Source organism: Rattus rattus, chromosome 1, assembly GCF_011064425.1.
Source record: "Rattus rattus isolate New Zealand chromosome 1, Rrattus_CSIRO_v1, whole genome shotgun sequence".
NCBI lineage: Eukaryota > Metazoa > Chordata > Mammalia > Rodentia > Muridae > Rattus > Rattus rattus.
This window is the reverse complement of record NC_046154.1, coordinates 1,431,624-1,449,508: the sequence shown is the minus strand read 5'-3', so window position 1 is coordinate 1,449,508 and position 17,885 is coordinate 1,431,624. Positions and strand designations below refer to the sequence as shown.

The 17,885-nt window shown below is 49.8% G+C and overlaps 1 protein-coding gene across 3 annotated transcripts in view; it reads right to left on the bottom strand.

The window, feature by feature from the left end:
* The window catches only part of Fbxo10 (F-box protein 10), a 44,279-nt gene that overhangs the window by 15,098 nt on the left and 11,296 nt on the right, over positions 1 to 17,885 (bottom strand). The window contains exons 1-3 of one of the 3 annotated variants that reach the window (XM_032891319.1): positions 10,100 to 10,120; positions 9,299 to 9,889; positions 5,466 to 6,287 (exon numbers count right to left, since the gene is read on the bottom strand). In XM_032891319.1, coding sequence (XP_032747210.1) covers positions 5,466 to 6,287; positions 9,299 to 9,883 — 1,407 coding nt within the window. In that variant the 5' untranslated portion in view covers positions 9,884 to 9,889; positions 10,100 to 10,120. Of the gene's footprint in view, positions 1 to 5,465; positions 6,288 to 9,298; positions 9,890 to 10,099; positions 10,121 to 17,885 lie in introns of those variants that run through there. The other 2 variants (XM_032891329.1, XM_032891338.1) reach the window with 2 other exon arrangements.

The window sequence follows — 17,885 nt, the reverse complement described above, 5'->3', positions numbered from 1 at the left end:
TAAGAAGAACATGCAAATCTTTTCCTCCCATCTACTCCCAGAAGTTTACAGTTGGTGAGTGGGCCCCTCTCCGTGTACCCCATCTCCCTGCTCTGTGCTTCAGAGGACGTAGTCTCCCTTATCCAGTGTGACGCTGCCGTGTGGGTGCTTTTTTTCTTCTAATACTCAGAAGCCTGATTTGGGCTCAACCCTCTTTACTTGAATCCCTAGATGATGGGATGGAATGATGCTTTCAGACCAAGAGGTCTGCAAACTTCACATTCTTGAGCTTGCATTCTAAAAGGTATCAGATCGCCCAGGCTGACCTTAGACTCATTCTGTAGCCAATGATGACCTTGAGCTCCTGGGACCCACCTGTGTCTGCCTCCCTAGTCCTGGAATTACAGCTGCAGCACCACACACTATTAGAATGCTGGGTATTGAACACGGCACTTCATGCGTACTGCTGAGTACATCCCTAGCCCACAGCAACTTTTAACACAATTAGTTCCAGATCTGTCCCTGTCACCGACCCTTCATCAAAATCCATCGCCCAAGCAAGCTGGTTACACAGCCAGCGCTGTCCTCTTCCCCGGCTTCCCTCCCATTACAAAAGTCAAGACCTTGCAGTGCTGGGCCTCAAACTCGGGACCTTGCCCCTCTCAGGCAAGTATCCTGTCACTGAGACACCCCCAGCCCTATCTGGAACTCATGGTCTTTCCTGCCTCTCAGGTGCCCAGAATCACAGCTATGGCGATGACTTCTGGCCCAAGGCCAATTCTTAATTTAAAAAATGTTATTTAGTTAAATCTGGAGTATGGTGTCGCATGCCTCTAGTCCCAGCACTGGAGAGAAAGGGAAGGAAGGTGGGAGAAGTCAGCCTGGGCTACGTGCTGAGACCCTATCTCAAACAAAAGAAAAGCAGAAAACAAACGTCAGTTGAGAAAAAATATCTGAAACAAAACAAAACAAATAGTTACGTGGCCTGGAGATGGTCCAGTCAGTGAGGAGCTTGCTTCGTGAAAGGAGACGTGAGGGCGTTCTGTCCACAGCTGCACATATACCCCCTCCCTCGCACACACCCATGTGTGCGCTCACACAATTTTGGTTTTGTTCTTTTAAATCCTGTTCTTATTAACTGTGATTCTTGGTGTAGCCGCTGGTTTGCAAAGGCTACTAATACTCCAATGAGAGTGCCAGGAATCTGGGTGTTTAAGAAGTCTCTTTAAACAAGGTAGACAATGCAACTCCCACATATGAAAGGAATGTGTCTCCTGCCTTAATTTCTTATGTGTGATAAGTATAAACACACACACATTGTTTTAAATAATTGTGTATTAAGATCAATTATTCACGACTGTAAAATTCTAGTAGAGTTGAGTGAGGAGGAATGAACACCCATGTGATTCCAGGACTTGGGAGGCAGAGGCAGGAGGATCTCTGTGAACTGGAGGTCAGCTGTGATTACATAGTGAGATTGTCCACCAAAGGGAAACAGCAAGACAAGCTTGGGAGCAAGCAGGGCAGACACCAGGGCAGAGCAAGGCACCATGCCCATGGTCTTAAGTTAGAGTTACCACTGCTGTGATGAAACACCACGACAAAAGCAAGTTGAGAGGAAAGGGTTTGACTTACACTTCCACACCATAGTCCATCACTGAAGGAAGCCAGGACAGAAACTGAAACAGGGCAGGAGCCTGGAGACAGGAGCTGATTCAGAGCCATGAAAGGGCTACTACCCCTTGGCTTGATCAACCTGCTGCCTTATAGAACCCAGGAGCCCTACAACCCAGCCTTATGGCGGCGTCTTCTCATCTGAGGCTCCCAGTCATCCGATGACTCTAGCTTGGATCACACTGACAGAAAACTAGCGGACACGGCCGTCCTGGACTAGCTGTCCACAGAACTGGCCTTAAGTAGTGGGGTAAAGGCAACACACCCCAGGACCCTTAGGGAGAGGAGACTGAGAAAACAAAAGCCAGCGTTACCCTGTCCTTCCCCACTTTGGCTTCATTCAGTAGAATATACTCAAGAGAAGCCCTGCCATATACAAATACGAGAGACAGTGCTATGCAAATGACCTATAAAGGGTCACGTGGCCATGGCCCAGCACATCTGGAGTATATACATTTTATTTTCAACCATGTGGTTCCATTCTTTGTTGTGCTACACAAGAACTTGAATACTTTAACGGATGCCTCTGGGATATTTTGGTGACAGGTGGCCTCAGGTTCTGCCTATGACTGAAGGGGCATTGGGAGGAAACTCGGTTTTGGCCCAGATCATGAGGAAGGAAAGCCCCTAGCGCTGGGGCTGAGAAGGACCACTGACGGATCGGATCTCCCCCTAGACCCAAGGACGTAATGCCTGCCCGGATGAAGCACAGCACTGGAGAACTCTGTCCCTGCCAGGACCTCCTGTGCAGCCCCACAGATCCCACCACGTACAGGAGAGGGAGGCTGAACGCTGAGGGAGGGGCCTCTCCGAGGAGCAGGAGCAAAGGGAAGTGCCAGACAGAGAAGTAGCAGAAGGGAAAGATGAGGGAAACTGAGGCCAGTCACAATGCCACCATCATCCAAACGCGTTTCCAAACCCAGTGCACCTGGCTTCCAGCCAGGAATTACAACCTACACAAGAACACCAGGCTTCCTGGAGCCCCAGGGAGCCAGGCTGCTTCTGCCAGCTGGGGTATTTTAGGACCTGGGAGCCCTCCGGCCAGAGATCAAGACCTTGACCCTCAACGCAGGAACTTGCCCAGCACGCTCCACACTCCCACCTCATACAACCCAGACTTGTGTTCATGACAGCAGTTAGCACTCACAATAGTTCCAAACACATGTTGATTTTTCCCCCTTTTTGTCAAAATCCCTGAGAATCAGTTTCCAGGTTCTTTGCTAGAAACAAACCACGGATTTCTGGCTAAATAACTCCTGCCAAATGTCTCCTGGGGCAACCGTCCAATATGGCTAAGGCTGTGTAAGTTTTGTTTGTCCTTGCTGGCCTGCACGGTGACAGGCCCCATGTGCACCCAGTGCATCAGCACACACCTCTCCATGTCCCAGACGGAGAAGATGGCCTCTGCTGAGTGTGTGCTCCACCTCAGCACGCCCAGGGCTAAGCTCGTCTTTCGGGTCACTCCGAGACCTCCATGTTTCCTCCACTGCCTCATGTACCCAGGCTGGAGATCTCAGCCTGAGGGGCTTGATTTTTCTCCCCTGTTCTTCTTCCCCAGGCTGCCCGGTTCTCCTCCCCATCCCTGGAGCCTCGGAGTGAGCTTTCTAAGACAGATCTGACCCAGATCTCTTCATGCTTCTCGGCCATGTTCCAGAGTTCAAACCGCCACAGCTCCACCTGACGCCCTTCCCACTCCTCCTGACATTTCCCCTCCCGCCATGGCTGGGGGCCTCACAACTCCCTGTGTGTGCTGCGTCCTCTCTGCTCCAGGTCCTCTCACCCACCTCTCACCTGACAACTCTTGTTCCTCCTGCAGTTTAAGCCAAGGGCACACGTACTTTAGGAGACTGTCCTGGCTCCTTGAGGGTGGGCCAGGTACCCTCGTGTATGGGTTCCTGTGCCACACCCTGGCACATCTATCCGAGGACCTCTCTACTAGACGGTTACCACCTTTTAAAAGGCTTACTAAGCACCTGCTATAGACCAGATGGTACCATTAGGCCCCCTTCTAGATTAGGCTCTAGAGTCACAACTTAGTCTGGACTTGAATCTGTGATGTGCCTGCCTTAACTTCCTGAGTGCTTGACTCACAGGTACACACCACCACACTACCAACCTAGGGCTTTCCATGGGGAACCTTCGCTAATCATCTTCACCATCCCTAAGGAACCATGGGCAGCAAAGGCAGAATTCTGCCCATCAGCCATGCCCTTGATAATTGTGTGAAGAGTCCTCTGCAGGGCTCAGACCTGACCTTTCATCGTGGTGCCTGTGGAAGTAAACTAGCCTCCTTCCACATTTGTTTCCTTTCGAGACACGGTCTCAGTAGCCCAGGCTGGTCTGAGCTTTGTGGTGATCCTCCTGCCTCAGCCTCTCATGTACTGAGATTCTTGATATGCACCACCAAGCTAGGCCTTCTTCCTTTAAAAAAATCTATTTTCTGCTTATAATATAGTATAGTCTTGTGTTTTCATAGTAACTTAAAATTGTCCTTAGAAATGGGCCTGGAAGCTGAACGAGGTGGCACACACTTCTAACTTTTAATCCCAGCACTTGGGAGGCAGACAGATCTCAGATGAGTTCAAGGCCAGCCTGGTCTACAAAGCAAGTTTCAGGGCCACAAGGGCGCTGTTACACGGAGAAACCCTGGAAAAAAAACAAAACCAACCCAGCAGCCAAAGACGAATAAAAAGTGGGCATGTTACAGACAACTAAGTACAGTTGTAGCTGACCGTTCTCGATGCCTGTAAGACCCACAGTGGTCTCTGCGATGCTTCCTGGTTTACTGAGCACTTCTGCTAAGGTCGAGGCACCAGGCCCTCAGACCTCAGTGAGAGAAGCCACATGGACACTCTCTTGTGGTACAGAAGTGCAGGTAACTACAGGGGAGTGATGGGAGCTGAGCCCCAAGCCCACGGCACCGCCATGCCTTCTTCTGTCAGGCTGCTCACCCTTCAAAACCCTCCGTGGCACCAACCTCAATGGATATGGAGGCTGCCACACAGCACTTGCCGTGACTTCTCATCAGCGGCTGGTGAGCTGCTCTGCGAAGCCTACTGTTCCAGACTCTGGGCAAAGTGGCCCTTGTTTAGTACCTACAGCTCTGTCTTTAAGAAAGTTCTTTTAAGACTTATCTTATTCTCTGTGAATGAGCATTTTACCTGCATATACGTATGTGCTTGTCTGGTGCCCACGGGGTCCAGGAGAGGGCTTTGGGTCCCCTGGAACTGCAGTTACAGGTGGTTGTGAGCCACCGTGCTCCTAACTGCTAAACCACGGCCTCTCGGTGTGCTCCAGCTGCACAGGGACTCAGCCCAGACAGCGCGGCACGGGGTGCACTTGTTTCTTTCTGGAACACGCCCCTTTTCCAATCATGTGTGCTCTACCTGCCCTGCACCCACTCTTCACCCCACTCAGCTCAGACGCCCGTTTCTACTGGAGTCTGCAGCGAAGGCAGCGACCATGTCTTTCTTCTATGAACGCCTTTGCAACATGCAAGAGAAGCAGAATGACAGACGTGAGTGGAGGTACAAGACCTGGGCTCTGTCTCAAACTTGCTCAAAGGCTCTCCCGTTCTGGGTCCCTATCTTTTTTTTTTCTGGGAAATGGGAAGACGTTTGTCTTATCCAAGTCAGATGACAGACAGGAAGTCAAGTGTATATAATAAGCTTGAAAAATCATTTAAAGATGCAAACAGCTCACCACACCCTTTCCACGCACAGCACTGGAGCCCTCTCAAAAGCAAGTTCGTGCTCTTGGCAAAGACCACCCAGGGAGGTCTCAGGCTACAGTGCTGGTCCTTGGGACAGTACCTTGCTATTGTGTATACATCGCACTGCATAAGTCAGGTTCCGAAAGACGTTTCCTTCCATCTTGGCGCGGCCATAAGAGCAGACGAAGACACCGCCCTTCCCGTCCCGGAAGAGGCACTTGCGGATAAGGCAGCCCTGCACGGAGCTGGCTAGCGCCATGGCTTCCTTGTCTTTCTGCAGCTCCTGGTGCAGTGAGTTCAGCACTAGACAGCTGGGGAGCTGAATGGATGCTCCAGGTAGGGGAGGGCCCAGAAAGGAGCCGCCCAGGACAGGGCGGGGGCCCTGCACCTGGTAGGACAGTCTGTAGGTGAGCTGCTCATCATCCTCATCCTCACCGCTGGGGCTCAGGCCGCCGTCACTGCTGTCTGGAGTCTGGGCCACTCTCTCCCCATCGCTGCCCACCTCTCCCTCCTTGGAGCCTGGCTTTGGAGAGCTAGAGACTGGGCTTGTAGGACTCTGGCTGCCCTCGATGACAATGTCACAGGTCCTTGGGCTCCAGGCCTGGTCCCGGCTCTCTAAGTCCAAGGACATTAAAAAGTCATTGTCCTCTGCAGGGAGGAAGATGGGAGAGGCCTTGATAAGGCCCAGCAGGTACTTATAGGCCCAGTTCTTGTCGGCCGACGGGTGACCCTCAACGGTCACAGAGTTGTTTTCGCTGCCCACAAATTCACAGTTTTCCAACATACATAAGGGCACGTTGTGCAAAAAGACATGGGTGTTTTTGAAGGTACAAAATTTCACTTGGCAGGTACCTGGGCCATGGACCTGGATGTGTCCATTCTCAAAGTTGCAGTTGTCAAACTGGATGTGACCTGATGTGGTCTGGGGAACAAGAAGGAGAAGACATGGTCAGAAGCCTACACTTTGTTTTGATGGTTATCACCCAAGCTGCTCTTCAAGGAGGGCAGAGACAGAAGGGCCCTTGGTTCGACTTCCTCTCTTCCTTAAAAGGCCAGGACGTCAGCTGTCACTCAGAGGTCCTGGAAATAGGTCTGCATCAAAGAGGCACAAGAGAAACTGCCAGTCACTGTATCCTTCTAATCCTGAAAGACATGGAAGGAAAGCCCATACTCTACGTGGGACCCATGTGTGTATTTCAAGTTTTAAATAGGGGGCTGGAGAGATGGCTCAGTGGTTAAGAGCACTGACTGCTCTTCCAGAGGTCCTGAGTTCAAATCCCAGCAACCGCATGGTGGCTCACAACCATCTGTAATGGAATCTGAATCCCTTTTCTGGCGTGCAGGTGTACATACAGATAGAGCTCTCATTTATATAAAGTCAATGAATCCTTTTTAAAAAGTCTTAAATAAGTTCTCCAGCACTCATGAAATGCTAGGTGAGAATTACTGTCCTCCCCCACCGCACTCCCTGATCCCTTACTTTCTTTTTGGTGGACTAGGAAGAAGGGAAGCTGGAGACACACTCGGCAGCACAGTGCTTGCCTAGCAACGCAGGCAGGAAGAAGCTGCAGCACAGGGAGGCCGGCGAGACAGAACCGATATAGATATAGAGAAGGGGAGGGAGGAGGCGGGCCACTCTAACCTAGGGGATGCTTTGGATTTTCACAAACACAGGAGCTGGTGCAGTCCCAGAGCATTACCCAGCATCTGAGCTGGACTTCACCAAGGGGAGGAGGGGAGTCCCTGCTTAGTGACTGGGTTATACGATTACCATGCACAAGTTTCTCCTGATCGTACCTTTTTAAAAGCACTTTTCCTTCGTCCACACTCTCTTGTGCCTACAGGTACGTTCTCTACCTGAGCCTGCTGGCCTGCAGTACACAAAAGGGCTGTGCTGTGCTGGGGCCCTGATTTCTGGGCACAGCAGAGGAGAGGCAAGAAGAGATCTAACACTTCTGTGACTGGGACAGGTTATGGCTCAGCCACAGGCATTAGGAGAGCCCAGTCTGTGCAGTTACTGGTGTGAGGGTTTGCAATGTAAATGACAGGTCTCATCTTCAAAGAGAAAAGACAGGGGATGAGGTCAGTGGTTGGGAGTACGCTCTGATGGCTGACCACAGCTCTGCCTCTTCTAAGTGCATTACCTGGGACAAATGGCTTCATCTCTCTAAACCTCAGTTTCCCTGTCTGTAGCATGAGGCATGCAAGTTTATAAGTCACAAAGCTGGTTCTCAGACTCAGTGATATCTGAGTCAGACTCAGACTCAGACAGCTATTGCTATCTGAGGTCAGAGACACAAGGACCTCAGGAGTCTGGGGTAGGAAAGTGGGGAGCCCTAGGCCTGAGCGATGGGTAAGTTTGGTGAAGTCAAACTACTCTATACCCATTTCCGGATTCACGTGAACTCCACCAGATGAATCTGAGTCGAACCAACAACCCAAATAAACTTGCCCTTGAGCTAAAAACATTCTCTACCTGCCTCGATGGCTTTCAGCGGACGGTGACTACATGGACCCCAGCTGCTGCGGGTGCCGCCTTACGGCTACACTGCTTTTCCTGCTGCTAGTGAAGCCCATCTTCCCTCCTGGTCCTCTGTTTCTTGGAGATGCAGTCGACGCTAGAGTTCTCTTACAAGGCACTGAAAACTTCTGGGACGTTGTCCTGGCCTTTGCAGTTTTCAGGCAAGAACATCTCTGTGCCTTTCAAGTTGAAAGACCATCATGGACTTTAGCACTCAAATATACGAAGCACTAAACCAGATGTCTGACTACAAAGAAGCAGCCATGGCCAGGCCTGTCTTCTGAGGAAGCTGTGCTTGCAAGGCAGCAGCAGAGGCCCCAGTGAGCACTTACTCTAAGAATCAATGTATTTCAAGGTACGAAGGGTCTGGAGCCTGGCTTCTAGAAGCAAACTTTACTTCTGGGTCTGCAGACCAGAACAGGGACGTCCATTACTCCTTATAAAACATTCTCGAACTAAAAAACAGGCTTTCAGGCTCCCAAGGACTTTGGCACGATGTAATTTTATAAACCAGAGGGCTTGGATTTGAGCTCTAACCTCACTAATTACCCATCTGGGAAACTTACTAGCGTCTCTGGCTTTTAATGCCCCTCATCTGCCCAAGGGAACCACAGCTAGTGATCACCACAGATGTCTGCTTAGATGGAGCTTATCCTGATTATTAGTAGGCTTTGGGTCCAAGCTCTGCCCATAAGCCTGAAACCTTGCTTATGCTGCTGTTGCTGGGTCTCAGTTTCTCTCATCTATAAAACCAGGGGATGCAGCATCCTCCCAGGGCTCCGGGGGAGAGAAACTGAGACCTGGCACATACTGAGTGTCATGAATTTCCAATGAGGTACTGATCATTACAATGAAGACAAGGGCTTGCTGCTGGCTGTAAGAGGACCACTGCCAGCCAGTGCACAGGCTCTGTGCTGTTTTACAGGGCCACCAGCTCCTCTCTCTACACACACTTTGTTCAGAAGGTGACTGCTCTGTGCTAACGAATCCTATGCTGGACTGGTATTTCCTGATTTTCCCTCCAGGTATCCTTGAGAAGCAGTGACTCCTGCACAGATGAGGCTTCAGATACTGAGGGTTTCTGCCTCCCCCGCCCCCCACATGCTGCTCAGCTAATGCCCTGTCACCATGCTGCATGGCTGACACCCAGTGCTCTACCCAGTGCTCTAGCCTATCTTCTTAGGAATAGAAGAGGCACAAAAAATGTTGTCCTTAGCCCACATCTCATTTCTAAGGGAGCTTTGAATTAAGGCACCAAGCGTAACTACTGACCCGTGTGCCCACTTCTCAGTTCAGCTCTCGGGAGTGTGCGCGTAGGAAAAAAGTACTAAGTTCTCAAGTCTAACCTACAGGGCAGGCACTGAGGCCAAGGCCGTGGGGTGGGGACTGGACGGCATCGGGTGTGCACCCACCTTATACATGATTGGTGAGAACCAGGCTGGCATGAAGACAAGATTGCACACACGGGTGGTTGAGCAGTGCTGGTCAATGCTGGCAAGCAAGACCACCTCACCCAACTTCCCTTGGCCCACAATCTCCACTGGCACCTTCAGGATGATTTCCCCTTGCTCCTCGTACACACCTGGGAAAAGCACGATTCGATCATAGAGGCTGGCCATGGCTAAGGCACTGCCCAAGCTGTCAAACTCATGGCCTGGCCCAACACTCAAGGTACGCCGCTCCTTCTTCCTGCGGAACAGAGAGAAGCAGATAGAAGACTCCAAGTCCAGTGCGTTCTTAGCCCAGGTCTTAGAGGCAAGATAGTGCTGCTTGAAGGCCTCCCTCCAGGACTCGGGCTCCACATCGGGCTGGTTGGGCCAGTTGGGGTGGCGGCACTCGGTGCAGCCCAGACACAGCTGCCGCCAACGGGTACTGTCCAGGCTGAGGATCAGCTCATACCAGGCCCTGCACACCAGACTGCAGCGGCCCAGGTCAGGAAGATGCAGGTAGGCTAAGATCACACGCCACAGCTCCAGGGGGAGGCCGCCCGTTTCCATGGTCACCTGGGAGAAAGGCACAAAAGAAAATGTTTTCTAGTCACTTCATTTTGTTGTTCCCCTTTTAAGAATAATGCCTCCTGACCCCAGAGATGAGCAAGTGAACAAGGCGCAGCCAATCAGAGGGCTCCATTCCCTCGACCAGAATCTGTGATGGTTAATTTTGATCGTTAATGTGGTTAGACTAAGAAACACCTAGGGATTAGTGAAGCACACCTCTGGGTGAGTCTGTGCTGCAGTTCCAGACATGAGAAGGTCAGGAGGACTGGCTAATCAATGTGTTAGTCCCTCGATAGCTTCATAATATGACAGCATCATCAGGAAGTAGTGAAAGGTGGGACCGAACTCAGGAAGCAGGACCTGGTGGCCTATTCTTGGAGCTGTACCTTGCCCTGGTCTCATCTGGCACCACCCTCTTCCTGCTTCTATATTTTGTGAGGTAATGGAGTTCTGGGATGGAGAGATGGCTCAGATGTTAAAAGCACAAACCCACACCAGGCAGCTGACAACCATCTGTAACCTAATCCCACAGTGATTCAATTCCTCCTTCTGGCTTCCTCAGGCACCTACATTCACATGGCATACATGAACACATGTACATGAACATACGAGAATACATATACATATACACGGTGATGGTTTGAATATGCTCTGCCCAGGGAGTGGCACTATTAGGAGGTGTGGCCTTGTTGGAGTAGGTGTGTCACTGTGGGCGTGGGCTTTAATACCCTCATCCTAGCTGCCTGGAAGTCAGTCTTCCACTAGCAGCCTTCAGATGAGGATGTAGAACTCTCAGCTCCTGCACCATGCCTGCCTGGATGCTGCCATGCTCCTGCCTTGATGATAATGGACTGAACCTGTAAGCCAACCCCAATTAAATGTTGTCCTTATAAGAGTTGCCTTGGTCATGGTGTCTGTTCACAGCAGCAAAACCCTAACTAAGACAAACCCTTATACATAAAAATAAGGTTTTTTTAAATATTTTCTGGACTGGAGAGATGGCTCAGTGGATAAGAGCACTGACTGCTCTTCCAGAGGTCCTAGGTTCAAATCCCAGCAACCACTTGGTGGTTCACAACATCTGTAATGGGAATCCTATGCCTCTTCTGGTGTGTCTGAAGACAGCTACAGTGTACTTATAATAAATAAATAAATCTTTAAAAAATATTTTTTCTATCAGCCAGGCATAGTGGCGCAGGCCTTGAAGCTCAGCACTAAGACAGATACAACCATGTCTCTGTGAGTTTGAAGCCTTTGTGGTCTACAGAGTGAGTTCCAGGGCAGCCAGAGCTACCAAGTGAGACCCTGTCCCCAAAATAAAACAAACTACAACAAAACCCGTTCTATCATATACTCTCTCTGTTTTGATATCTGCCCAAACACATATAGTTAAAAGGAACCGTCAGTTCTGAGCCAAAATAAGTAATTTTTTTGGCTATTTCTGTCACACATTTGGTCAAAATGACAAGAAAAGTCACTAGCACTGGGTCCTCAGGGATTTTCACCCGATCCCTGCCATGCGTAGGTCTCTACTGTCCTCAGTCGGACTCTCTAAGGTCACGATCCCAGGACTCCCAGAAACCAGAGCCCCAACCTTGTGGAGAAAGCCTTGTGGTACTGGTACAGGCAGCAAAGCAGGGAGGATGGAGCCGTCTAAGCCTTGGATACCACATGTGAAGCTCTAGGATCTGGAGTTTGTCTTGCTTTGGTCCAGCATTCCCTCCCTTTCGGGATGGTAACGTATATTCAGGGCACTGTATGTTCGAAGTATGTGATCTGCTTTTACAGGGGTTACAATTAAGAGATCGCCATGAGTCTCAGAAGAGACTTTGGATTTTAAACAGTGCTGAGACTGAAAGACTATGAGGACTTCTGAAGTTGGACTGAATGCATTTTATATTTTGATGTGGCTTCAAGCCTCTGGGGGACGGGGAGTAGAGTGTGGTGGTTTGAATAAGAATGGGTGGGCCCTGTATGCTCAGATGTTTAAATGCTTGGTCTTGAGTTGGTGGCTTTGTTTGGGGAGATTAAGAGGTGTGGCCTTGTTGGAGGAGATGTGTCACTGAAGATGGGCTTGACAGTTTGGAGATCCAGGACAATTTGAGCTCAGCTTCTCTGCATCCCGCCTGCACTCCAACAAGTCAGCTCTCAGCTGTTCCTGCCATCTTGCCTGCCTGCTTCCCCACCATGATGGTGATGGACTTCTGGCCTTCTGGGACCATAGCTCAAATAAACCCTTCGTCTTATCAGCCGCCTCGCTATGGTGTCTTACCACAGCAAGAGAAAAGCAATTGATATCGCTGCTGTGACAGACCTGACCACGTTGGGTTTTTAAGGCACGTGATAGACTTTGAGCTTTGGAGCAGAAAAGCCGTCAAGCATTGTAACAGTAAAGGTTAAGAGGCCATCCTAGCAGGAACAGCCACAGTCTTCACCAAAATGTCACGGAAAGACCGCTAGCCCGGTTGCGAATACTGTTTCCCTCTGAAACCTCTTGAGCTGAGGCCTCCACAGACAGAATCGTTCTGAACACTCCTGTATTCCACACTTTTTCTCAACGGCACACCTCCCAAGCCTCCTCAAACAGTGCCCCAAACTGAGGATCTCATGAGGGGCTGTTCTCATTCAAATCATTACAGTGAAACAGCCATAGAGAAAGGAGTAGAGATGTAGTATGAAGTCAAGGCAAAAAAAGAAAAAAAAAAAAAGGTGAGGACAGAGGACAGACAGGTGCATGTACCCTGGGAATAAGGAGTGAGATCCCTGACATGCCCCTGGAATCTACCTAAAAGAGTTTGGATCACACAGAGGGAGGCCATCTTTGACTGAAGCTGTCCTAGCATCTAGATGTCCTAGACACCAATGAAAACCAAGTATCTATGTGTCTTTCCCTTACCACTCCCATATCAGCTAATTACTAGTGTTTCCCTAAGAATCATGGTGTGGTTTTGTCCTGGCTTCTCTACTCCCTGGTGCAATCCTAACCATTCACTGGACTGGCTGCCCCCACTGGCTGCCTCCTTGCTTTCTTTGGGAATATTCTTGCCCCTTACCAACAATGTATCCTGCATGATTACAGAAGCAGGGGTCTCTGAAAAGAAGTGCATAGCAACATGACAGCCAGCCCGCTACAGGCTGCATCTGACACGAATGGACCACTGAGACATTCCCTAGGTGTACATGATATTCTAGCTGCTGGCTCCTTTCCTAAGCGATAAACTCTGGAGTAGGTGCTGGAAGACGAAGGCAGAAGATGAGCCACACAGAGAATGAACCAGAGAGAGCAATGGAAGGAAGGTGCATCCCAGTTTTGCTGCAGGTCACAGTGCCAGTCTCTAAGCTCAGCTTTACCCTTGGCCTTTGAATGCTCCCAGTAATCCCCATGTCTCTCTAACAAATGCCCCTTTTGACTGGGTGTGGTCACCCAAACCTCTAATCCAAAACTTGGGAGTATCAGGGAGTTCAAGGCCAGCCTGGGTTACAAAACTCTATCACAAATAAATGCTCTCCTTTTGGCATAAGCCGGTCATATCCAATTTCTGTCATGAACACCAAAATGCTTTCTTCCCTCCCCACCCCCACCCCTCATTCTGGGGATCAAACTCAGGGCTTCACACATGTCAGGCAAGTGATCTACGACTGAGCTTTAACTGCCCAGGCAGGCCCTCCATTGGCAACCTCCTGCCTCACACCCTCCTGTAGCTGGGATGATACTAACATTTCTCCCACCCAGCCCTGACACTCGGAGACTACGTCTCAGCTTCCTAGAACATATTGAGCCTCCCCTCCCACTTAACAGCTGCCCTGCCACGCCACTCACTCTCTCTAGTGTTTTCTTCCCTGCGAGGGGCTCACTGACAAGACTGCACTAGCCGATTCTCATTTCCCTTCCCTTTATTATCTATGACATCATCTCAAAACCAGCAGAGCCACCACACGCCCATAAAAATATGAAATATGCAAACACCTCCCAGAGCCTGTGTTCATGCGAATCAGGACGGAGTGCTGCAGCTCAGGGGGTATCTTGTGATCACTCCTTAGGGCTTTGACCTACTTCTACACCCATGCTTTCCTTGTCTCCGTGCCCCACTTCCTCACACTGGTCCTCCGGAGGGCAACGTGCACTGTTCTCTCTTTAGGGGTGCACTTCCACAACACATTGTCCATCAAGCCCTTTACTTCTACAGAAGACAGCCGGCAGGTGCTCCCGGTGAGAACTGAGCCTCCCACATCTGTCCACGAGGGGCCCCCTGGGATCTATTGCTAATAACACCCCATTCCTAGCAGTGATGTTAAAAGACATCCAAATTACAGCTACCCAAATTACAGCCACTGGACATGCTAAGTACAGCTTCAGCCCACATGTCACCTGTCCCAGGTGGCTTTCTCATCCATAGGGTAGCAGCCGGTTAAGAAAGGATGCCCGGGGCCACAATTCAAAGACTACAGCAAAACCCATCTAAAACTGAGCACAAAATACAAGCTTACTACACTAGCTATAAGTAACTGAACAAGCAGAGGTGAATCTCCATCAAGTCTCCACCCTCGTTTTCAGGTAAATAAATTGTTTCCTCAGCTGGATGTACTATTACATCTTTGAGAACCCCCTTCCATGTATAATGAGACTGATCTAGAAATTTCTGAACAGAAATTCTTCCAGTAATAATATAAATAAGGAGTCAAAGAGTAAAAATCCTGGAGGATTGGCACACGCCTTTAGTCCCAGCACTCAGGAGGCAGAGACAGGAGGATCTCTGTGAGCTGAAGGTCAGCCTGGTCTCTACACAGTGAGAGTCTCCAAAAAAAAAAGGGAAATTGTTGAGTGAAGATGCTAAGAACTTGGGGCTACTCAACTAGCAGAGCAAGGGAAGCTCAAAAGCAGCAGGTCTCAGCCTAGGGGTCATGACCCCTCTGGAGGTTGAACAACCCCCTCAAAGGGGTCCTCTGAGACCATTGGAAAACACAGATATTTGCATTATGATTCATAACAGTAGCAAAATCACAGTTACAAAGTAGCAACCTGTGAAACTGTATTAAAGGGTCCCAGGGCCAGGAAGGTTGAGAGCCACTGCTCTAAAGGCATGAGATGATGCCTCCGGAAACCCTGAGGTTGCCCATTCCATGGATGCTCCACAGGGACTACAGTGCTCTTCTCAGAGCTGAGCAGGTGTCTAGCTCTTAATTACTTCCTCAGCTGGTCTCGCTCCCTCCTCCCTTGAGCCACTCACGTTCTACACCCTCACACAGTCCAGACTGGCAGAGACCTTGAGTGACAGTCCCAGCGGCTGGAAGTCCGGTGCAGGTCTCTCAGGAGGGCCGTGGCCTGGCCAAAGCTGCTTTAAGGAGATCCACAAGAGGTATGGTAAGTGGAACAGTAAAAGCAAGAAGTCACAACTTTGCAAATATTAAGTGAAAATGTTTTCCCCTCAGATTGTGGGGTTGTCTGGGAAATTTTGGGCAAAAACATCTGTAATATTTTGAGTGTGTCTCCCAACAAACTACGTGTTAGAAACTTAATCTCCAGAGTCGTATGTCGGGGCACCTGAAGGAACCTTTGGGAGCTAATTACCATTGAGGTTGTTAGAGCAGGATGCCCACGATGTAGTCATTAGTAGCAGTTCACTGGTCACCTTAGCATGCAATGGCCTCTGAGGTTTTATCGTGGAACAAGAGGCCTTTCCAGCCAAGCAGATGTGGATACTGTGCTCTTAGCTTTGCTTGTTTGGTTGGTTTTGAGAGGTAGGGTTTGGTTTGAGGTAGGGTCTTCTGAATTATACAAGGTAACCTTGAACTCTTGGGCTCAGCTGCGCTTCCTGTCTTAGCTTCTCAAGTATCGAGGACCACAGGCACAACCCCTGTGCTTTCATGCTCTTGGACCTAAGCTAAATAAATTCTCCCTTTTTGTTGGCCTGTGTTTTTATAAAGGTTTATTTATTCACTGTATTTATATGAATACACTGTGGCTGTCTTCAGACACACCAGAAGAGGGCATCAGATCCTATTGCAGATGGTTGTGAGCCATCCATGGTTTCTGGGAATTGAACTCTGGACCTCTGGAAGAGCAGTCAGTGCTCTTAACCTCTAAACCCATCTCTCCTGCCCATTTTTGTTGTTTGTTTGTTTGTTTGTTTGTTTCATTGTTTGGTTGGTTTGGTTTTTGTTGAGACACAGGTTCTCTGCGTACTCCTGGCTGTCCTGGAACTCACTCTGTAGACCAGGCTAGCCTCAAACTCAGAGATCCACCTGCCTCTGCCTCCCGAGTGCTGGGTTTAAAGGTTTGTGTGTCATCACTGCTTGGCTGCCCTCCCCCTCCCCTTTTTTAAAAAATCATCTGTGCTCAAATATTTTGTTATAGCAGTGGAAAAAAAGACAAAGACTGCATTCCACACAGAATCCACTGCGGCTTTGAGTTTTGGGTTCAGGAAGCAAACAGTCCCACCTCGCTCCTGGCCTCTCAGGAGGTTTCAGGAGGCAGCTGGTTTCTACCCTTTCTCCAGATTCACTTCGTCCCCCATTCCAGGGGTCCTCAGTGTAGACAGGCTGAGGCCAATCCTCCCTCAGGATCCCCCTAGGATCAGATAAAGGTCTCCTTTATTTCCCTGCCAGTCCCTTGCTGTTCCATTCCCTTCAGCTGTATTTACAAAATTAGTCCACTGGGATCCATGCAGCCAGGGATTCTCTAACTAGGTAGCAGTTTTTAAAAGAGTACTGTACACCTTCTGCCTTTCCTTTTTGCCACTGGAGCCTCTGAGCATGGAATTAAAAAGTAACAACTGTCCCCTGGGCCTGTGTGCCTGTAACGTGACGTCTGTAAGAACTGGAAAACAACGTGTGGGAAAGTAGGTGTGAGGCAGGCAGGCCCCGTCACCTCCACATTTGATATGCTCCTGAGAGGTGAGTGCAGTGTTTCTGTGGCCTGGAGAGAGCCACAGGACTCCAGGCCAATCGGTATCCCCAACTTCTGTTAAAAGGGGCAGAGGCTTCCTCCTGGGAGGTGAGCCCACGAGACTTCGCTCTCAGCAAGTATGAACTGCTGCTTCCCAGCCCTGTGGCTTAAAGCAAGTCCTCGAACCTCTCTGAGCCTATCTCCCCACCTCTGACGTAAGACTAAGACCTCTCACCCAATGACTCCTGCCACAGTGTACACATCTCTGACAACTTCTAAAGAAAAGTGGCATTTAGTTAACAAGTATGTGATTGCCTACTATGAGCCAGGCGCTGTTCCAAGTACTGAAGAAGTTCCTATCCTCAGAGACAGATAAGAAATGACGCAAATGGAAAAAAGGAAGAAAGGAACGAGGCAAACGGTACCACAAATGCTACCCAGAGATAAAACGGGACTTGCACACACGCATGTGTTCATGTGTAAACAACTGTTCAGGACTATTTTATTAGACAGGCTGCAGGGATGGACTCTAGGGAAGTGCCCTGAATACAGACCTGGCACAAGAGGAAATGCCAGTGACAGAGTGAAGGCAGAGAAAGTCTGATGACCAAGTGCCCTGCCAGTCTGGCAGGTACAGGACGCGCAATAGGACACACGTCTAAAGGAGAAAGTGCTCATAACGTCCTCAAGCACTGTAGTACTCTCCCTGTGGAGAGGGCTAGAAGGAAGGCTCTGCAGTTTGGTTTTGCTGTCTGTCTGTCTTCTCGGTGCTTTTTGTCAGCCTCAGAATCTGGGGGACTTCAGTGCCTGACCCCGGCACACCCACTTAGCCTGACACTCACCAGAACAGACAGCGGGGAGACTTTCTCCTCCTCTTTATCTTTCCTGAGTGGAACGCAAGCCCTGTAGGCCAGGAGGGCTGCATCGCTGTGTGTAGTCGGTCTAGAATGCAGCCCACGGCGGGCGCTCGCACTGAATGAGTAAGTCCTTACCGGACTCACAGTGCTGAGACTCCCCATCATCACCACAGACACCACCACAGCACTGCGCGACAAGCAAATAAAACCTCAGCGTGTGTCCAACACTCGCCATGTCTGAGACCATGCGGTAGGCCTC